General features: G+C 39.3%; 1 protein-coding gene across 1 annotated transcript in view; it reads right to left on the reverse strand.

The window, feature by feature from the left end:
- Window positions 1–23,710, reverse strand: part of SEMA5A (semaphorin 5A) — a 441,285-nt gene that overhangs the window by 272,898 nt on the left and 144,677 nt on the right. Inside the window, exon 3 of the mRNA XM_045847790.1 lies at window positions 18,953–19,149. Within this exon, the coding sequence (XP_045703746.1) occupies window positions 18,953–19,073 (121 nt within the window). The 5' untranslated portion in view covers window positions 19,074–19,149. The remainder of the gene's footprint in view (window positions 1–18,952; window positions 19,150–23,710) is intronic.

Below are 23,710 nucleotides of genomic sequence, written 5' to 3' on the forward strand. Positions count from 1 at the left end.
AAGAAAAGCTTAAGAGGTTTCAAATAAACAGCTTGTCAACATCAATTAGTAGTTAATAAGACCAAAGATAGAGTGAGATTAAAATTATAGGAAAAGTGGATTCTTTTGTGCCAGCTTTCATGTTGCATGACTATAATTTCTAAAATTTTATGACGTGAGTTCCTGGAGGACAGATTCAGTCATCGCCAAAGACAGTGCCCATGTCAAGAGACACAGAAAGGTACCAACAGATCTTTCTATTCTCTCAACTTCTTCATAAATCATCTTTTAAATTTTAAGTCACTCATGAATATTTCTTTTAAAATGAGAAAACATAAAAACAGGAAATTCTTGTTCTTCATTGTATCTCAGATTGGTTGGGAAGAATCTGCCAGGGGGAAATTTTCTGTTTCTTGACAATAAAGGATGTAGTCAGGGTTTCTATCAAAGAGAGTATTTTGAATATGTATTGTTCAGAAAGATACACAAGATAGCGAAGTCACTGTTTATCACCAAAGTTTTAGAATATAAAAGGAGAGACAGACATAGCCCATGGAGCAGATAGAAGGACACATATTTATGAATATTCATGGTGCAGATACACCAGAACCAATTACACAGCTGTGGAGACAAGGGTGGCTGCCCACCACTTCTTCCTTGCTAACAGAACCTAATTTTGTTAAATAGCAGGGCTGGGACAAGAGTGAGGCAAATGAGGTCCTTACCTAGAGTGTCAAATTTAAGAGGGTGCCAAAAACTTCACCTGTCAAAATAATACTTTAATGCAATATATTCAAAGGTCTAAATTAATGCCCCCCAAATCCATGATGAACAAGCTACCCACATTTGAAATAGACATTAGAGCTCCCATAGGGCGTGTCAGGGCCTGATGGTACTGGTCCATTCTTGACTCAAAGTCCAGACAGACAGGAGGAATTGAGCAAAAAGGAAAACGGACTGAGACACAGTGTGTCATAGACAACAATGTGGTGATTTCCAGGGGGAGGGGAGTACAAATGGGACAAATGGTAATGGGAGAAACTACAATAAAAATGTTAAAAAGATAAAGTCCAGATAGATTGTTCATTATAATTTTTGCATGGCTATAGATTTTTCTAAAAATACTGCTTTAATATATTATTTATTTTTATCAGTAAAAATTTTTGGTGCCCCTTAACTAATGCACCCAAAATGGATTCTTCACCTCACCCTAGTCCCCGGCCTACAAGGCTCAGGGGTTATATTATGATTTTCTCCATTCCCCTTTGCCAGATACTTCCCTCTGCCTCGAGTTAGTCATGTGACACAGCTCTGGCCACTTGCATGTAAACAATTCTGCACACGAAAGATTTGCCTTTGTTGTTGATTTCTGATATGAAACAGATGAGTAAAGAAGTTGGTTACTCTCCAACCTTCCCACCGCTGCCTGCCTTTCAGTGCTGCCAGCAGCCACTCAAACATGAAACAAACAAAAAGCAAAAGCCAGTTCCCTGAGGATGAGCAAACAAAAGGACAGAGCTTGGGCCTGGCTGACACCTCTGAACCATCCCTGGAGAGACTAATTCCTTCCTTCTAGTTAGAGAACAATAAATGTCCTTAGAATTTAAACCGCTATTAGGTCAGCTATCTGTTAATTGCAGCCTAGATATTTCTAATTGATGTTGTATGACAGTCAGCTTTCAGAGTAAGGGTTTCTAAATTTTAATGCATCGATGACTTAAAATATATATTAATACTTCATCTCTGAATTAGTTCCTTCTAGGCAGCAAGAAAAAGTGCTAAGTCTAAAGTGGAATGTGATCTAAACTCTTCATATGTTAATTAGCTATGGAAATATAAACTCTTGATTTTTCCTACGAAATAAATATTTGTGACACAAATGTTGTCAACATCAATAGAATCTCAATTTCTATTTTGCTCTTACAACACAACGTCTGACTGTGTTACTGTCTGAGAATTAAGAGAGGAGGGAGTTTTCTTGAAGAGATAAAGATTATCCCAAATGTCCCTTGGGCTACCTTTTTATCCTAGTTTAAATAGCAACAGAATCATCACTGTGGTAAAAAACCTTTCATATAATTACCCAATATACTCATTTTCCGCTTATGGAAATTGAGACCAACCAGAAAGACAATAAGAGATTTGCTTGACATCAGAGAAGTAATTAATAGCAGAAGTATCACAATTACTTCTAGGAAAACTTTTCCTGTACTTGGTCCACTTTTCTTAGAACACAAACCAGGATAATTTCCAAAAGGCCTGATTCCAGGACAACGTCAGGACACAAGAGCCTTCGTGTAGACACACAGGAACAGCGGCCTGGGCCAGTATTTTCATGTAGTGCTAGAAGCTACATACCTGAGGTCTGCAATAGGTCCCATATCTGAGCTCTGCAATAGGACAGTCACCACGAAGGGATGACTATTTGTATGTTCATTTTGATTAAGTAAAATCAAATGAAACAAAAGATTCATTATTTCAGTTTCACTAGCAACATTCAGTGTTTGACAGCTGCTTATGGCTAATGGCGACCATATTTGCCAGCACGGGATTTGAGTGTTTCCATAATCAGAGGAAGTTCTACTGGACTTGTACTGGTTCTCGTACTAAATGCTGCTCTACACTAATGGGTCCCCTCAGTGCCCCATTTCAGGCGTGAGGAGTGAACGACCACCTATAGAAAATCAGCCCTGAAAGGGAAAGAGAAGAGTTGTATGCATTACAACCAAAGGTACTGTGGCTGGCTAAATGAATGCCTCTCCCATTTTCTCTCTATGGTTCTGACAGCTGCTAATTCCAAGAGGTACTATTATCTCTCTTTTTAATTTATTTATTTTGAATCTATTGTGGTGACATTGGTTAATAAAATTATATAGGCTTCAGGTGTACAATTCCATAATATATCATCTGTATATTGTACTGTGGGTTCACCACCCAAGTCAAGTCTCTTTCCAAATAACACAAATCAGCACTTCTCAGTGTGATGACATTGTCTCAAAGCACATGTAAGTCAGAAATATTTTCCTCCAAAGATTACTCTTTGGGAAGGGGCAGTATTTAAAGAGGAAACTGTCTATGTAAAGTATCTCTCTTACATCAAGTCAAACTGAATTATCAGGGTTTTCATGCTCTAAAATAACTTGAGGAAAAAACTTTACTGATTAAACAGTTTACATAGTGGGTTTTCATTACAGACCAGAATACTTTGGTCTATAGGATACACACATAGTTACTCACTGTACTAAATGTTGCATAACACATTATTCATAATTACCGTTCTCATTGTAAAGTTCTTGCATGTTTGGCCTTAGTGCCAAGGAAATGTGGCAAACTTGGCTACTTCCTAAGCAGTCTGATTACTAGATCCTACATTCTGGACAAGTCCATGCTTCTCCACTAGAGTTAGAAGCTACGTAATTTTTAAAACTAGCTTCACTGAGGTATAATTTAAACACAATTACATTTGCCAACTTAAATTCAACAATTTTTAACAAATGTAGAAACCTCCTCTATCATGACATAAAATATTTTCATTAACTAGTATGTTTTCTCACAAATTTTGCAGTGAACTTGTTCCCTCACCCTGGACCCAGGCAGACACTGATAGGTATTCTGTTACTTTAGTTTTACCTTTTGTAGAATTTCACATACAATGATAATAAATAATTTGTAGTCTTGTATCTGGCATTTCTCACTTAGCATAATACTCCGGGGATTCGTCCATTTTCTTGCCTATAAGTGGTTTCCCTTTCTTGTCCATACATTCCATTGTACACATTAATGTGTGCATTCCCATTGATGGACTTTTGATCCCCCATCTTGGTGAGTATAAATGAAGCTGCTGTGAACCTTTGGGCAGTAATCTTTCTGCAGGTATCAACAGTTCATTGCCCTTGGGCTAATTCCTATGAGGGAGTTTGCTGGGATTTAGGGCTAGTGTATGTGTAACTTCTGCTGAAACTCTACATTTTCAAAAGTGGCTGCACTACCTTAAATTGTCAACAGCAAAACATAAGAGGTCCAGTTCCTCCACATTCTTGTCAGTGCTTAGCATTATCAGGCTTTTTAATTTTAGCCACTCTGCTGCATGTATAGAGCTCACCATGGCTGTCATTAGTATTTTGTAACCTGAATAAATCTCTAGTCCATTTTTTAAAATTTGGATTATTTATTTTCTTATTAAGTTGTACGGGTTTATTTCTATATGTGGACACAAGATCTTTAGCAGACATAGGTTTTATAAATGTTTTCACATAGCATCTGGCTTGCATTTCCATTTATTCAATGGTGTCTTTGAATAGCAAATGTTTTTAATTTTGCTGTGGTCCAATTCATCAGAATTTTTATATGCTTTTTGTTTCTTTGCCTAATCTAAGGGCACAGAAATTTTTTTTCACAGGTTTTCTTTCAGAGAATTAGATCTTTAGGTCTATGATCCATTTTAGCTAATTTTGGCATAGAGATGCCCAGTTTCTCCGGTACTGTCTGTTGAAAGGATAATCATTTCCTCATTGAATTACCATGGCCACTTTATTTAGAATTAACTGACAATATGTGTGGGTCTAGTTCTAATCTCTGCTTTCTGTTACATCGACTCATATGTTTATCCCTGTGGAAACACCTCATTATCTTGAATTCATGCACTTGAAATATTCTAACACTGATCTTCTTTCTCAACATATTTTCAGCTTTTTCAAATACTCTGAATTTCCATATGTTTTAAAAACAGCTTTTCGTTTTATATAATAAAAACAGTAAAAATTTTATTGGATTGATATAAATCTATTGATTGCAATTCATGTGGTGCAGCTGCAATACATATGGTACAGACTGATATCTTAAGATTGAATCTACTAATGTATAAATATGCATTTTCATTTGTTTAGGTCTTTTTTAATTTTCTTTAATGTTTTGTTGTATTTAGTGCTCAGCTCCTACACATATCTTGTTAAACACAGCCCTATTTCATATTTATGATACTACTATAAAGGATATAATTTAATTTCAATTTCTAAGTACTAGTTGATAGTATAGCACAATGCAACTGAGTATTTTATATTCACTATATATCTTGAAATCATAAATCCACTTGTTAGTTTTAATATTTCTTTTTAAAAATTTAATTAGGATATTCTATACAATCTTGTTTACCAAGAAAAGCTGTAATTCTTCCTTTCCAAGCTGCATGCCATCTACTTCTTCATTATATTACTTTTATTTAAATATATTATTTATTTATCTATCATAAGCTCTCAGAGTGGCTAGTACAATAACTAAAAGCATTCAGAGTGGTAAGTGTAGACACCCTTGTGTGGAAAGCACGCAGTCTTTAAACATCCACCATGAAGCATCGTGTCAGACTGAGTTTTTAAAGAAGCCTTGTCATGTAGCAATACCTCCACTCCTAGTTTTCATCCTGAATGTGTGCTGAAATTTATCAAATGGTTTTTTCATGATAAGTAAAAAGATATTTTTTACTATATGTATTGAGATAAATATTTTTTAAAAGTCTAGTTAATACATTGATTTGCACTGATTGATTTCAAATGTTAAACCTTTGAAATCCCATGTAATGCTGGAGTTTGGGGATAAAGATCAACTGGACATAACATATTATTGTTTTTACATATTGCTGGACTCAACTGATAAAATTATATTAAGAAGTTTTGTGTCTACATTTGTGAGAGTTACTGATCCATAGTTTATATTTTGAAATGTCTTATCTGGCTTCAGTAAAAGAGCAGTGATGTCTTCTTAAAGAAGCCGAGAGGTGTTCCATAGTCTTCTACACTAGAAGAATAGAATTAGTAGTTTTCCCTTAAATATTTGGATTAGAAATTTTCTTTGTTGAAAAGATTTTAAGCTACGAGTTTAATTTCTATAATAAATACAGAATAAGTTCAGTTATTTTTCTCTTCTTAAATGAATTTGGATATACTCACATCTTCAAAGAATATGTCCATTTCACCTAAGTTGTCAAATTTATTGACGTAAAGTTGTTCATTGTTTTCTATTATTATCTTGTTTACTTCTGTAGGTTCTATAGTGATGTTTCATTCATTCCTAATATTGGTAAATACATCTTCTCTCTTGTTCTGAATCAATATGGCTACACATTTATTGATATTGTTGATCTTGTTTAGTTTCAGTGATCTTCATTAGTTTTTTCCACTTCCCTGACTTATTCTCTTCATCGTTTTTCTTTCCTCTATTTACCATAGATTTTTCTTTTTCTTTTTTATTTCTCTAAGAAACATCCCAAAATCATTGTAATGGATTTTCTCCATCACTAATATAAGCAAATAGCACTATAAATTTCCTTTTAAGCTCTGCTTTGGGTAACACTAAAATTTGGATTAGGCTGTGCTTTTGTCATTCAGATGGAAATATTTTAGAATTTCCTTTTCTAAAAAAATTTTATTTTATTTTAATTGTTGTTCAAGTACAGTTTTCTGCCTTTTACCCCATCCGAATTTCCCTTTTGATTTGTTTTTTTGACCTATGAGTCATTTAGAAGTATATTACTTGAAGATCAAAATAATTTTCTATATGTCATTCTGTTATTGATCTTCAGTTTGGTTCTGATGTACTTACAGATCAGACAAGCATGATTTCAATCCTTTTAAATATATTAAGACTTGATTTATGCTGGTTTATGTTTGTATTCCCTATTGCTGTGCTATGTCTTAGAAACTACTTCCAGTGAGCGGAGGCAATCATAGGACTCATTGATTTCCTTTCTGTAAGTAATCACAATCCTGCTCTGCCCTCTGTCTGCTCTACATCATCTGAAAACTTTCCAATATTTTTTTGATTGTCTTATTTAAAGCAAGACAGCAAGTCAAGTCCCTTTTTTTCCCCATCATGGCTAGATGGTAAAGTTCCCTATATCATTTCTCCATTTAAAAAAAACAATCATTGGTTTACCACATCTTGGTCAAACAAGAGACAAATTTAGTAGAAGCTCTCTGGAAATCTGTATACAATTTCCAAAGTTAGGACTGGATGTTATGGTTTAAAACTCTTATGGGAAAAAAAAAATTCACGCATTCATATATTCTACACATGAATACGTTGTTTTGCATTTTTAGTCCCAAAATGAATTGATTTGGGCTTCAAGTTTATACCTTAATCCATGGATTTTTCATCTAAGATTTGGTATTCCCACTGTGAAATGGAGGATTTTTGATTTCCATTCTGTGCCTTTATTTTTGTAGATATGATTTTTTTAAGTAGAGCTGACCCTTTGAATTTAAAAAATAAAAGCATTTAAATGAGTTCTAAATTTGAATGAGTCATACTTTAATTTATCCTAGCCCATTTTTTTTTTAATTCAGAAAATGTTTAAATCTGGCTTGAACTATCCATACAATGATTTGAGATTTTCCCTTTAACCCCATAAATGAGAAGTTGCCAATAAATATTTGCATTATACAGTAATTAACCTTAAAGTCCAGACAAAAATCATGAAGAATGAATATTCAAATTTCTCATTCACTTCATGACTGCTTGTGTTTCAAATTAGTGTGCCTCAGAGTGTTCAAAAATTGCAAATAGTGTTATACAACTTAAGTTCAAAGTCAGCTATTTTTAATGTTGGCTATAATCACATCTTGAATTATACTTCTTTCACGCATACAAAAAAGCCCACACTGTTATTATTTACCCTATTCAATAATCCTACAAAGTTAGTGTTATCATTCCAATTTTTTAAGCAACTTACCCACGTTCAATTACTAAGTCGCAGGACCAAACCCAACACCTGATTTCCTGACCATACTGTTCTCTCTACTTCTCAACAGCTGGCTAGTACTGCTTCAGTTATGGGTGCCAAGCCAACTTCTGAGCTTTCTCTTTCTAGAGATAGAAACATCATACAATACTATCTCTTAAAGATTACTAGGGCAATTCTCTTTCAGGCCATCATTCAAGGGATATTCATATTCAAAACATGTGGCACATGCCCATGATCATCTAAAGTATCTGACAGATATTCTTCTGCCCAGTGGAGTCCACCTTAGAAAATCCTCCCCTGTTGGCAAATTAGTATCAGCCTCCTGCTTTCTGGTCTTCAGAGCCAAGTCTCTGGATTTGAGCCCGCTAGGCCTCTGTAAAGGAAACATCTTCTTCATTCGGCTTCCCCTTCTCCATCTTATTTGCTCTCTCATCTCTCCAATCTCTATGCCCTGAACGGCTTCTGGGCTCACTCGGTGCACCTCTTCTCTTTTCTCTGCACGCTCTCCCCTAGAAACTTCATCCAGTCTATGGCTTTAAATGATATCTATATACTAATAACTCCCAAATGCCCACGTTCAGCCAAAAACTCTAGATTTGTATATGCAGCTGACTACTCGTCATTTCCACTCAGATGTCAAAGAACCATTTCACAGTTGACATGTCCAAAATGGAGCCCCTGATACCCCTCCAAATGTAACTCTCTTATGTATGGTTTTCCTCATCTCAGTAAATGCACTTGCACTTTTCCAGTTGCCTGCACCTGGACAGCACCTGCACTTTTCCAGTTGCTCAAATCAGAAGACTTAAAGTACAACCTTGCCTGTTTCTTTCTCTTAAAAGCACATATACAATCTGAAAAGAAAAACTTTGAACTTGATTTCCAAAATGAGCTATATGCAGAAAATGACTTCTGTTCCCTGTGTGCACTGATAACACCCTCCTACAAGCCACTACCATCTCCAGCTTAGATTATTCTCCAGCCCCCAAACTGGTCTCCCTGCCCTGCATCCTACCCACCCACCGCTGTTCAGTCTATCCTAAGCACAGCAGCCAGGGTGACCCTTTTCAGTCATGTTGCATTGTTCCTCTACTCAAAATCTTCCAGTTGCCCACCTCAACCAAGACAAAAATCAAAATTCTAAAAGGCCCTATAGGACCTGGCCCCCATTAGCCTTTCTGACCTTGTCTCTATCACTGTCTTCTGAGGTTCACCCCATTCTGGTCATCATGCCCTGTTTGCTGTCACTCAAACCTGGAAAGCATGGCCCTACCTCAGGGCCTTTGCACTTGCTCTTCCCTCTACCTGGAGTACTCTTTCCTCAGTTATCCACATGGCTTGCCTCCTCACCTCTTTTAAGTCCCTCCTCAATAGGTCCTTTGTAAAGTCAGAATCCAGCCAGGATAGCAGAAGCCAACTTAGGTAGCTCAAATAGAGAAAATTCAACAGAGAGAACTGGTTGTAAAGGTATTCTAAGAACTCACAAAGCAAACACATGAAGGATGGGGCCAGGGAGACCCAAAAGGAAGAGTGCATGACACACAGAGATAAGCAGCTGCTAACAAGCTGAGCTGGAGCCCACAACCCATCCCTGTGCTGTGCTCTCCTCCAGCAGTGGCTCCAGCAGGAACTGCCAAAAAGCCCTGCCTCTGCCCTTCAATCCTCAATCATGTGGTTGGAGGCATAAATATGACCAGTCTTCCTCCAGGCTCCTCAGTAACTGCTGGTCCCTAACATTCACACATCCTAATAGGAACCCAGCTGGTACGGGAGCCTGAGAAATTCTTCTAATTCCCTGCCCAGTTGCACCAAGAATAAAAAGGAGTAAGTGTGGGGCTGAGAGGTAACAGGGAAAGGTCTGGTACACCTGGTTACCCTGATGAAAAATGGAAGACCCTCCCCCACTTAACCCATTCCCTGCTTTGTAGTTGTTCTCATCCCTTATCACTATATAATCCACTTTATATTATATTATCTAATATCCTCTGTCTCCCCTGATAGAATGCAAACAAAGCGTAGGTGGAGAGTTCTACCTTTTGTGCTTATCGGGGCAACCCCCGTGACTAAAACCGTCTCTGGCACATAACATACACTCAGTAAATATCAACTGAATAATCAGTGAACTGGACCTCTGCTTTTATTATTGAACAAGCAGAAGCTAAAATATTCTGTGTGCTGAAGTCAGGGACTACAATAGCAAAAAGTCAAAACTACAAATGAGAATGACAATTTTTAGTTACCATCTGAGAGCTATGAGGAGCACTCTGTTAGCCATGCCTGGTGCCAGGGTCTGGCCTCATTGATTCCAGTTAATATGGTGTGCAGCCTACCTCGCACGTGCCCAGGGTGCTTTCAAGGTAGGAATGGTCAAATTGCTTTCCTGCAACTTGTTATACTGTGGATTGGAGGAACCTATTCATTTTGGCATTTAACACATGTCACTGAGCTCTTAATGATGAACGAGAATGCTTCCTGCCTCATGCAAAACATGTGATCAGCCCCAAGTCACAGGCAGGAAAATGGAAAAGCAAAGAGAAATCAAACGTAACTCCTCCAAAAGCTAGAGTCAATCTCTGGCCCTTCTTCACTCCATAACAAAACACCTTCTGGAAAATCAAAAGTTAAGGTGTTAATTAAATTAGTAAACACACTAAATTAGATTCAAAAACCTCACCAGAGTCTTTTCTTTGTGACATTGGTAACAGGAAAGCCTCAGCACCGGTGTCTGCTGGAGCCGGCCTGATGCTTTGTCTCTCGACTGCAACCATGGTTGCTTACCTTGCCTTCGTGCTCAAAGACACGGGACATAAATCCAAGAAAAATACTGCCTAATTAAAACTTTATCCACCCTACATTTGATCTCCGACTTTTCCTTTATACATAAAATAAGGACAAGATTTTATCTACCTTCACTGTGAGAAACAGATAAATTACCCATTTAATGCTTAGAAAGACTATAACATGCTTAAAGATAAATAAAACAAAACAGCATACCATTTGAGGCCAAATGAAATGAATGTTTTAAATCAGAATCCTGACATTAACTTTACAAAATTTTATTCTCAGTTTTAACGCAATCACATTGAACTACTTCCTTTATAAAGTACTCCACTTGCAGTCTTAAAACAATAAAAACTATTTCTCCACTGAGACAAATCAATCACAAAATGAAAGTTTTATCTTAAGATAAGATACAGATGTTCATCCACAAAATTTTTTATTAGTGGCCTTTGAACTTAAAAGTAATGCAAAAGTTACTGATAATACTCAAAACTTAATAAATCACTATTTATAAAAAACATAAAACAAGGATGGTCTCAGGTCTCGTCAGGCAAAGATCAATAACAACATCAAAGCACAATGCAGGCACAGGAACCAGTTACTCACTGAATAACACACAGAGGTGTTAGAAGAAAATGCAGTATAAAACCACTAATACCGCTATGCATTTATGAATAGTCATGATATACCTGCATTAAAAATTGAAACGCAGTACCTTTTTAAATATTCTACTTTTTTTCAGATAGCAAACTAGCAACAGACTTTAAAATCAAAAACTAATTCCCAAATGCAGTTTTTATGTAAAAAAAGCCAGGCAGTGTGCATGGACCTTAGCTGCTTCACTTGCGAACTGGTTCAAACAATCTGCCCATGTGATTCTGACATTACAGTATATGAAACATGCAGTCATGTGCATAACCAAAGTCAATATATTCATGGAACAATGGACTTCTTAAGGATCCAAACTACACTTTTCTTCCCCAACTCAGAAGAATAACTCATCCCCTGTTATAAAACCAAAAAGAATCATTCTTCATTTATATAAATTTACAGAAAGAAGCACTGAATTCAAGACTGTTTTCAACAATTAGTGGTATATTGCTATATTTTCATCTGATTTATATAAAATATTAAAATCAATTTCATACCATCTATTATTAATTAAAATATATTTCCTACTCTTCCATGTAGAAAATAGGCCACTGTCATGCAGGCACATACACGTGTGATTTATGAAGGTCAAGTGACAGCTCTGAGATAGATGAACACAGTGAAGTACTAGAAACAATTTTAATCAAGGTTTACATATTCGCAGACTTTGAACTCTCACAAGAGCTCCAGAAATCATCTACCCGCAGCTCTGGCTGTGATGATGAGGGTCCTGGAAACTAGAGAAGAAACTCAACCAGGGCCAGGACACCACAAGACTGTCTGGGCCACTGGACACCAGACAGCTGACACCGAGAGGAAATGCTGTACCATGGGACAGGCATGGTCACGTGGGACATTCGTGAGGCCACAGGACAGGAAGGGAGCCATGGGACTTGCTTGGGGACATGGGACATGTATGGGGCCATGGAACAGAAATGGTTTCTTGGGGCTTTTTCCAGTGTCTCTATCACTGTTGTCTAGAAAGCTAGTTCACTCTGCCCTTGAGGGTAATAGCAGCTGCCTAGGCTACACTTTCTCCAGCCCAAAGAGGAGCGCCAGGGACTATGAGGAAGCGAAGTGAAGAACAGTAAAAGGCAGCACAAAGGGCAGGCTGGCAGTTAATGGGGCAAAAGGAAATGTGTATGTGGCCACCTTACAAGCTGGTGGAAGAGGGCCTCTCAGAGGTGGGAGAGGCTGCGGTCCCAGGAACTTCACATAAACAAGAGTCAATGAAACATGTCAACGCTTAACAAAATAATGACAAATATGCATAGAATATAATTATATGATTCAAAAGAAAAATACAGGATCCATGAAAAATAATTATTCATCCCGTGGTATCAGACTAGAAGCCAAGTTCAGGATCCTGTGTTAAAACCTTTCCGTCATGATTCTTTCAACCACCTTTGACTCCATGTGGGGATAAAGGTAACTGTTTAAATTCAAGGCACAAGTCCCACCCCGTGATGGCCCAAGCTAGAATACCCATTTTGATTCCTTCAGATGCCATTCCCAAGATCTGGGGCCAATTGTTACTAATCCTTTATCAAGCGTCCATATAGATCTTCCAAAGTAAGTTCCAAAACAATTCTCAGGCCAATCAATGATCCTGACATAGGAAAACACTCAACAAGATCACTAAAGAGCCAGAGATAAAGATCTCAGGGACCTGAGATTGGCATTAATAGTGCCCTACCTGATTCTACAGGCAGGAGTGATTTCAGGCATTAATACTAAGTGCTGCCAGCTAAGACACTGAAGAGAGGCCTCCAAAGTAATCACAATAGTAAGACTCCAAGGCAAAGAATGCCTGACTGTGGCATGACTCACCCCACCAGTGGTCTTCCTCTGTACTTAATGTATTAAATAAAACTTCTCCCCATAAACCAATTCCTATAACTGGAACACACTCTCCAAATAGCTGGGTAAACTTTAATCAATAAACAAACCAAAGCAGAATATGGCACTATCGCCTAAGTGAACATTAAACATTTAAAACTCATTTCAGAGATCGTTATGAGATTCAGTAAGCATGCTGAGAAACACGCTGTCCTGAAGGGTCACTATTTTCCCCCCTCTTTATTGAAACAGACATTTAAGCAAATGACAAGGACATTAAGTGTGAACGGTGCATCTCTAATGGGTCAGGGTGTTTTAGCAGCCCCTGCACAATCCGGGATAAATATTCCAGAACATGCAGTCAGGGAGTAACTTTGCAAACACAGCAAACTGTTAGAGCGAGTTGAGCAACAAACTCCGCCAGACAGGAAGAGCCCACAATGGCAGGTATTAAACTGAGGCTGAGAAAAAATAGTCCGCCAGCATCTTGATTCCATCTTGCCAGGTAAATGAAATCAAAACTTCAATCAGGGAGGGGTAGGGGGAGGATGAAGAGGATAAAGGGGGTCAAATACATGGTGATGAAAGGAGACTATACTCTGGGTGGTGGGCTCACAATGCAATGTACAATGTTGCATTACACAACTGTACACCCAAAATTTATATAATGTTATTAACCAATGTTGCCCCAATAAATTTAATTTTTTTTAATTTTAAAATAAATAAAATGTTTTAACGAAGACTTCTATAAAATGTGCTTTGCTATATTAAGACGTTACTATCGCATTTGGTTCACTTCACTAACAGCCTCTTGGGCAGAGCGCCTCCACTGTTTTCACACTAAACCGTGAAGTTATAAACGTACACAGAAATCAAGATTTTTATAAGCCAAGATTATCCAGTCCTTTTGTTTCTCCCTTATCAGTGTTTCATCCTGCTTTCTCAAACTCTCTTGAAAGAGTCCTGTGCTAGAGAAAAGTGGGCATGTAGGTGAGTGGTGCCCACTCGCTCAGCTGCAGCAGGAGTCACTTCAAGGACAGCCTGGGCTGTTAGCATCCACAGGGAACCTTTGTGTGCGTTTTTGGCCAAGTTTTATCCCTTCAGAGAAGCACTTCCTTCCTAAAACCCCCACATTCTTGGCCCTCAGCCTGCCTACTCCTCAGCTGAGATGGAGGTTCTCAGGAACTGCCTCTCTTCCCTGCATCCTGGGTGCCCTGACCACTCCCCCTCCCCTCACTGGAGGTGGAGTCGCTTCCTGTCAGCTAATGCCCCCTGCTGTGCCCAGTGTCCTACACCCACCTACAGTCCGGGACTTTGCCTCATGAATTTTCTCCCCCTCTCCGTCTCTCTTCAGCCTCTTGTGTCACCTGGCTTCTTCTCATCACCATTTAAGGATGATTAAGTAATGCTCTCTTAAAAGCCATCCCCTGTCCTCATGTCCCTGCGGTCTGAGACAATTCTCTCCTTTTATATCTGTTTCTTCATCCCATGCTTATCCCTCCACCGATCAGCATCTAGTTTCCTCCTCTTGCACTGCCCGAAACCTTCTCGGCTAAATGCTATTTGTTATGAGTTGAGTTGTGTCCTCCCAAAAGGTGTGTTGAAATCCTAACCTTGGATGCCTGTGAATGCGATCTTATTCAGAATTAGGGCCTCTGCAGACGTAATTAGCTCAGATAAAGTCATGTTGTGTTAGGGAAGGCGCTAAATAAACATGCCTGGTGTCATTATAAGAAGAGAACAAAAAGACACAGACATACAGAGAGAGAGAGACTGTGTGACTACAGACCCAGAGATCAGAGTGTTGAGTCTACATGTTAAGGGATGTCAGTGAATCACCAGAAGCTACAAGAGATAAAGAAGGATTCTCCTCTGGGGCCTTCAGAGACAACGTGGATCTGTGGATGCCTGATTTTGGACTTCTGGCCTGCAGAACTGTAACAGATATCTCTGTTGTGTTAAGCCACACAGTTTGTGGTACTTCGATACAGCAGCACTAGGAAACAAATACACCATTGCTTACAGAATTTCTGGGAGAGTGACCCTCTGTACCAGTTTTCTCAGAACACAGGCCTTTCTGTGTGAAACCAGTTAAGTCCAAGGCAAAGCAGGATGAGTTTGTCACTCTACCTTCTGGCCTGCATCTTTCTTAAACTCTGCATCACTGAATAATCTGATGGCCACCTCCCTCTTAAAAAGTCCTTCATTCTTGGTTTTCATGATGCCTTGTTCTCAACTAGATAATTCCATCTGGTGGCAGGTAAAAACTCAGCTTTCTCCATCTAAAATTGCCACATCCCTCACATCTGCTTCCCCATCTTTCTTCCATATGGAATAAATAGCCAAGAACCTTGGGATCATACTCGGTGCTTCCTTGTCCCCCTATATCTATTAAATCATCAATTTAAAAAAAAGCCTTCGAATCCCCAGAATCCACCCAATTCTTCCCATTTCTGCTACCACTCCCTCAGCCCAGTCCCTCATTACTGCTCCCTCTGACCACAACAGCAGCCTCAGAATGGGGTCTCCCTGCCACCATGCTGCCATCCTCCAGGCTGAGCCTGTCCAGATACATGGGGGACTTCTCAAGATGCCTTTCAACACCCTACATTATGGAACTCCATCAACCACTTTAGCCTCATCTCCCTCTACGTCCTCTCTGGAACTTGGACTAGGATTTCATGATGCACTGTACATGATGCTTACAGAATGCCATGCTCCCCTCCCTCCCTTCAGGATCAATGCATTGGTTCTTCTCCCCCAGAACTCCTCACCCTTCATGAGATTCACAAACACCTTCTGACCATCACTTGGGACTCAGCTCTGGCATGGATGGCCTCATCCTGGAAACCTTCCTTAACCACACTCCTTCTGCCTGCGCTGTCTGGTTCAGGTGCCCCTCTCCTAGGATCCCACAGCCTCCAGCAATGACACCCATTAGGACTCTTAATAAAATGTAATGCAGTGATCCTTTTGGTTTACATTCCTAAAGGTATTCTAAAATCCTAACAGAGACTGTATTTTCTGCCTCTATCTCCTCCACATTTAACATAGACACTGGTACATAACAGGCACCAATTACATGTTTGTTGTTGCATTCACTCCTAATTAAAAACATGCAAATTAAACATAAGCTGAGATACCATTCATGAACTATGAGATCAGCCCAAATTGCAAAGCCTAACAGTATACTCTGCTGGAAAGACTGGAGGTAAACAGATACTTGTGTCCAGGGAAATGAGAATGCAAAATGATAAAGCCTTCATGAATGGAAATTGGGCAAGATCTAGCAAACCACACATACATTTACCTTTTGACCTAGTAATCCCAATTCTAGGAATGTCTCCCAATGGTACTCTTGCAAAAATATTAAAAGTTGTTTGCAAGACACACTACTCATTGCAATAGTATACTTGATCAGAAGTGACAGAAAATAACCTACACTATGTTCATCACATAGAGGAGTGCTATGTGGCTATAAAAAGAAATGACATAAATCTATACTGCTAGGGAATGGCCTCCAGGATATATCATTATGCTAAAAAATGTTACATAGAGAAAAGTTTGTATGTCTGTAACCTTTCATCTAAGAAAGGGGGGCAAGAATATTGTGTGTATGTTTGTACTTAAAAAGAAGCATGAACCATAAACTATAAGTAAAAGGCTAGTTAAAAGCAGAGAGCATAAACAAGGGAAAGAAAAGAGAGAGGAAAGCTAGTTTCCTGGAATATCCTTGTTACATGAATTTGACTTTGAAGCAATACATAATAATGTAATGCAAATTTTTAAAATCTCTAACAATTAAAAGCAAAATTCAACAAAAGTAACTGAGATTTGAGTTGGCATAACCATAGAAGAGGAAATTATTTTGAGTGATTTCAAGGCAGTAATTTTGCTTTAATTTCCCAGTGAAATTTATACCTGACAACTAAGAGAAGAAAATCACCTTCGAGTTTTCAGTAGTCAAAAATGACCCGAGTTGCATGAAAGTGTTATTCTGAAATGAATACGTGTCTATGTCAGGAAAAGGCAAAAGAATATTATATTGGCCTACAGAGACTTAGGAAACTGTGTACAAGAGGGAATGATGTAGACATACGACAGAAGAGGTTCAGAAAACCCACAGTCCTGGAGGTGATTTGGAACTATCTAGAAGAACTTAATGGTGCATGTTTTTAAAATGTTTTCCTCAGTTCAAAACTCCTAGCTGTGACCCTCCATGAAAAATCAGCCAAAATAGGTGGTTGTCAGATCAATAAGAGGAAGTACCTAAGGAGAGTCAGGAACATAAGCAGCCTCTTAATATTACTATGTATTTACAGACACATTCAAGACAGAAGAACATTTGAACAAAACCAATAAGATGCACTTGGCAACATCTAGGCCGTGGGAAATTCTACAGTACAAAGAACTTAGATTTTTTTCTTAAATAATTGATTTGCAAGCGGAGCAACAACAACAAAAACAGTAAAAGATTAAAAAGACTCAAGAGATACACCACCAGTTGCAGCATATGAACTCCGCCGAGATTCAATCCACCTGTTACTCAAACGTGCAAGCATCTATGAGACCATCGGAGATCTCGCAATACTCATCAAATGTCTGGTGATGTGAGAGAATTATTTTTTGTTTGGAATTTTGTCTGTTTGACGTGACAATGGTATTGTGAATTCTCTTTCTTTGATAGTCATAAACTGAAATACTGTAGATAAAATCTCTTCAAGTTGCTTCAAAATAATTTGGTGGGTGTGGGGTAGACCGTAAGTGGGGGTTTAACAGAAAAACGGTGGGCCATCAATTAATAAATGCAAGGACTAGGTGTTCCTTAAACTATTTTTTTTCAATTTCTGTATATATTTGAAATTTTTCACGATACAAACTTTAAAAAGTAATAAAGCATAAGACTGTTGGCTCTGGCCAGGTAGCTCAGGTAGTTGAACTGTCCTCTCAATGCACCAGGGTTTCGGGTTCGATCCCCGGTCAGGGCACATGCAGGAGTAAACCAGTGAGTATGTGGATGGATGGAGCAACAGATCGATGTCTCTGTCTCTCTCTTTCAAATCAATAAATTAAAACAAAATGTAAGCATAAAACTATCAGATGGATTATTAAAATACAATGACTGAATAATTATGGTTAGCTTCATAATATAACTGAGTTCAATGTGACAAGAGTAAAAACATTTATTTTTTTTCCTGAACGCTGAGTGCCAAGGGTAAAAAAATAAATAAATAAATTTGATTAATGAAAAATTAAATGAATGAATATACATACTAATTAATTAATCCTATAGATCCATGGAGACACCAGAGACATTAAACTAAATCTGTCTGCCATGAAATGCCAGAGAAAAACGAAATCATATTTTGAGGCAGGAATAAGGGTTAGTTGGGAAATGCTGAAGTAAAAAAATTTTTGTTTTCTTCTCTTTTATTCTTACCTAACGGTATGTTTATTGATTTTAGAAAGAGAGCAAAAAGGAGGGAGGGAGGAAAGGGGGCAGTCGAGGGGGGGGAGAGAGAGAGAGAGAGAGAAACAGCAATTGGTTGCCACCTGTAGGTATACAGTGCTGACCAGGGATTGAACCCGCAACCTTTTGGTGCATGGGATGACACTCTAACCAACTGGGCCATTTGACCAGGGCTGTTTTCCTTGCTTTTTGGTGTTATTTCTGTGGGTCACATGTTTATCCCCTGGTTCAAATGCCTATTATGCTTCTAGCACCTGTTAAATAAAGAGGGTGTCAACACCGGGACTTTCTCATCTGTGAGAACTCCAGTCATGGATTCTTCTTCAGATAGTGATCTATTTCTGGATGAAGGTTTTTGCAACTTTGCTGCTATTTTAAACAGTGTTTAAAACAAGAGTCACAGACTAATAGAACAATAAGCACTGCTATTCTCCATCACTGAGCATGGAAAGTGTATTTAAGTGGTGCCTTGGCATCAGAGCCTGCCTGCCCCTTACCTTTATAGGAAATGACCGGGTGCTCTGCTCTCTGGCACTGAGAGGCATCTGTTTCAGGCTGGGCGAGTCTCCACCAGCCCAGGCTGGAGAAGAGCCACGCGATGACACAGGTTCCCTTCATGGTGGGCAGGAGGGTCTGACTCTGCGCGCTTGCCTTCTAACCAGAAGCTCGCCTTCCCGTCATGTGGGAAAAGTGCCTAAAACACACACGGGAAAACAACAGGGTGAAAACAAGTTCAGGTTTTCGGGTGATGGTGTTTTGGTAATGTCCTGTCACTACCCTTAAAAACATATAAAATAAAATAAAAAGAACTTTGAGGGCTTAGACACAAGTGGACGATTTCCTAGCTGGTATGTGAGTATGACTGTGTCTCAATAAGAACCTCTTTTTCTCACAATAATTTTTAAGATAAACCATTTATTATCAAAGGAAAAATGTTCAAGTGTAAGCACTATCAACACATTGTAGTCACTCCTAAGGAATGCCATTTAAGGACCGTGATCACGGATTGGTTTTCCTTTGGAACATCGTCTTCATCTCCTCATGCAAACGCAGATCTACATGTGGAAACCCTAACAATTCAGCCCTTCCTTTTTCATATTCAAAACACCCCATTCAGTAAGGTCATCACCACTGTCATTTATGAATAAGCTGATATGATACCCGGCTCTTAAAAACTGCCCATATTTGGTGAATTTATCCTCTGAAATTAATAGATGAACTGCCTGCAAAGTTTCTGGCTAGAGACCAAGTATAGATCAAATGAAATCTACATTGAGCACCCACTGGGTGAGATGAAATTACTATGCTGGAAGTGTTGATACTTGAAAGATTATGAATAATTTAAAAGATTAATAAACTTTAAAATGAGATAGGCTTGCAAAAATAACTGCAGTCCAGGTTGTTAGAAAACTATTTTTAAAAGAAGCAGGAGAGCGGTGGGAGTTGTGAGAGCGTCCAGCTGCTATTTACGGCGGTTCAGGGTGTGTCCGTGGAGGGGCTCACGTTTGAGTTTAATACTGGAGGATAAAGGGGATTTCAACAGATGGAGGTTTCTGGAAGTGCGTTCCATGTCAAGGGAAGAGGATGAAAAGAGGCTCTGGAGGCAAGAGGAAGGAGTAGGCAATGTGTTTTGGGAACAGTTTACTATACTTGACCCCAACACCAGGAGATATAAAGGGAGATATAGTGGGAAGCAGCATACAGAGTAGGTTGGGTTAACATTTGGAAGGCAAACTATACTAAGGTCTAAGTTCTCTATTTTTAGGCCACAAGCTATTATAGCATATTAATATTACATTACAAGAAGTATTAATAAAATTATTCTTACAATGGTGTACATAGGCAATTGGGTAGAAAGGAGCACAGAGGTGAAGAGGTTCATTTGAAGCCACTGCAATTGTTCAGAAGAGAAATAAATGAAGCTGTGACTTTGAAGGGTGTCAATGGGAATAAAACTTCAGGCAAATATTTAAAGTGATGGGTTAGACAAAGTATGACAAATTAAAGAGGGACACGGAGTTTTTGAACTTCCCTCACTGAGGTCTGTCTATGACCCCTCTCTTGAATCTGGATTGGCTCAATCGAACGAAACAGAATGGATGGTGTGCTGGTTTCCCAGCCCGCCCCTAAGACTGGCAGTTTCCACTTCCTATCTCTTAGAACATGTTCTCTAGGCACTGAGACCCCAGGTACCCTGAAACTGCCATGCTAGAGAGACCACATGCAGGAGCTCCTAGGGACATTACCTGCTAAGCCCAGCTTCCCAGCCATCCCCACCAATGTACCTGAGTGTATATGAAAGCCACTGAGTGACTCCAGTAAGTATGAGAGCAAATAAGTCACCCAGTTGAGGCCTGCCCAAATTCCTAACGCCCAAAATGTGAAATGAAATAAAAGGATTGTTGTTCTAATCTGCAAACTTTGGAGAAACAAAAAGCAAAGAGGCATGGATGCACTCAGAACAGAGAATGCAAGAAACTGTGAAGGTGGTAACATCACTTTGTTCAATATGATGATCAACAGAAGAATTTTGTTTGGAGGAGAAAGTAATTATTTACTTTTGTACATGTTGGGTTTAAGATGCTAAGAGAATATTTAAGGAAAAGCAACAGACCGTTGAAAATCCAGACTGGATGCTCAGAAAAAAAAGAAGTAAGAGACTGCATACAATGTTTGGAAGGGTTAAATCACAGGTGTGGTTAAATTCACCAGAGGAAAGAATGAGAAATAAAAGGGAGAGAAGGAGCTAAAGAAAATTACTTGTTTATTTGTTTGTTTAGAAAGCTGCAATTTAAAAAGTCACCACACAAAGATGAGAAGGAAACCAGAGATAGCTCACCAAGCAAAAGTGGAGATCGAGTTTTGCTGAAATATAAAAATAACACTTTTGAAAAGAGACCTGGTAAACTGCATCCCAATGAGGCAGACCAATGGTTTTAGGGAACAGTCAACAATCAACTTGGCAGGGGGTGGGGGTGGGATGGTTTCAACAAAACAAGAGACAGAATCCACCTGGCAAGAAACCAAACAGGAATGGAGGGAGCAAAGGCGGGCTAAAACGTGGATGGCTAACTTGAATGCCAGGTGATCAAAGAAAATTCATTGAACTCAGAGAACCATGAAACAATCAAAGTTAGGAAAATTTTAATATAAAGACAACAGATCATTAAATCTGGCCTCTTTTCTGAGAAGTTGTGAGTGGGAGAGAGACTGTGGATTTAAGCGGAGAAGAAGTGTCAGACAGAAGATAACAAAGGTGTAGAAGCTATTGGAGTCCTGGTAAAGAGCGTGGTCACGAAAGAATGAAAGAGACCTCATCTTCCAAAGCAGTGTGCCTGTGAATATGTGGTGAGATTTCACAAAGAGGAAGAAAAAATTTTAGGATGCATCAGATTTCACAAAGTCTCTGTATTTTGAGTCCCATTGACTCAACGCTCCCATTGATGAAAATGTTCAAATTGAGCAGAAAACAAGTGCAGGGTCTGCAAATCAAGACAAGGCCAGAGTGTGGCTTCTGTGGAAGCGAGAGGTCCTGAACATGAAGGTGGAGGGAGGAACGCAAAGGGAAACCGGGAGCCAGGGGGCATCGGTCCGATGGGTCCATCATCCCCGCCCAGGCAGAGTGTGCTGTAACGGACAGTGACGCAATGAAGGCACAGGTGTTGTATCTTTCCTGAGTTATAAAATTAAAGAATGATTAATTTCACTCTTGGAAAAGGTGACATCGTCTGCAAAACTGTACAATGCTCTAGAACTCTAGTCCAGAGGTGAACACATGAAGCAACCCATCTTTTCTTATCCTTCTGACCTGAGACTTAACGTATGAAATGCCATCGAAGGACATATCTTAACAAAGAATAAGTGAAATTGCACTTGTTAGATGTTTTAGATGTAATTTAGTTCTGTTCACGGCAAGGGCATTTGGAGAACCCTCACCAGTGCCCTGGCAGTAGATTACCACTGCCTCATGTCAAAACAAAGCAGCAATAATAAAAGTTAATGCAGGAAGGAAAATGAAGTACCAGTACACCCTCAGAAAGTGCTAGCTCTGTGGCAGGCATGACACCCCACACTGACACCATGCCCAGCACCCACAGTGGTACCACTGGGCAGCATTCATCAGGAGATGGAAGAAGGCATTGCCCCAGCTTGACCTCCCCGACTGAGCTCAAGCTGCCTAAAGACTAAGAGCAAATTCTCCTCTTGCACGGTTTTTCGATGTGTCAGGCCAGGGCCTATACAGGCTCCCTTCCGCCACCTGCGGAATGAGTCCGAGGACCAACTGTCAGTCAGAATTGTCTAATGTTAACAATAGCCATGGACCTCAGTGCTCGCATCTCAGCCTCCTGAAGGAAAGGTAGAGAAAAACAACACATGTGCCTGCAACACCCCTTCCCAGGATGTGGAAAGTGACGGTTAGCGAAGGAGGAGGTGCCACGTCAAGGGTAAGAGCTGCTAAAATGGGACACGGAGTCCCACGGCGATGAGAGGAAATTGCACGTTTGCCATGAAACACCAAGGGAAGAACATTTAATGAAAACAGGTGATTTTTAGAAGTTTATAATTTTCAGAATGCATGTTACCTTTCTTCTTAAAATAACTGTACTATAAACAATCCTTGTGGTAGGATGCCAGGGAAGGGTATTCACCATCATTTATAGAGTAGGCTTTTCTGAGCATCTGCCACGCAAGCCTAACTTCCCCCTGAATGCCTTTGCTCTAAGTAGGCTTACCTCTAACTAGCACCCACCCCTAACCCAGGACCGAGTAATTCCATCTTCCAATGGAATCATTGAGCTCTGGGGCCATAGTCCAGGGATTTTCAGTGCTTAATGTCAGCACTTTTGTCACTTACAGCCATGTCATTCTTTGTTCTGGGAATTGCTGGCCGCGTTTACAGCGTCCCTGGCCAGACGCCAGCAGCAGCCCCTCCCCACTTTTGCCAACCCAAATTGTCTCCAGCCGCTGCTGATTGCCGCAGTGAGAACCTCCAACTTTTGTGTTATCAGCGTACCTCTCCCTCTTTAGAAATTAAATAAGCTATCATCACTTGAAAGGTTATATTAAAATACACTTATATAAGTCACCCAGCTGAACTGGTATTGAGTCGTGTCAGCAAAATTTCAATAAGAATGAAAAGTCACATTAATTACAACTACGTATTTGTTACATGGGAAAATATGTTATGAAGAAATTTTCAAAGAATTAATTTCAATCAAGGTTGTTCTAATTTCATCCCACCAGCTCTGAAAAAT

This window comes from Phyllostomus hastatus, unplaced genomic scaffold (genome assembly GCF_019186645.2).
Source record: "Phyllostomus hastatus isolate PE091 unplaced genomic scaffold, TTU_PhHast_1.1 phas_contig_58, whole genome shotgun sequence".
NCBI classification, from domain to species: Eukaryota; Metazoa; Chordata; class Mammalia; order Chiroptera; family Phyllostomidae; genus Phyllostomus; species Phyllostomus hastatus.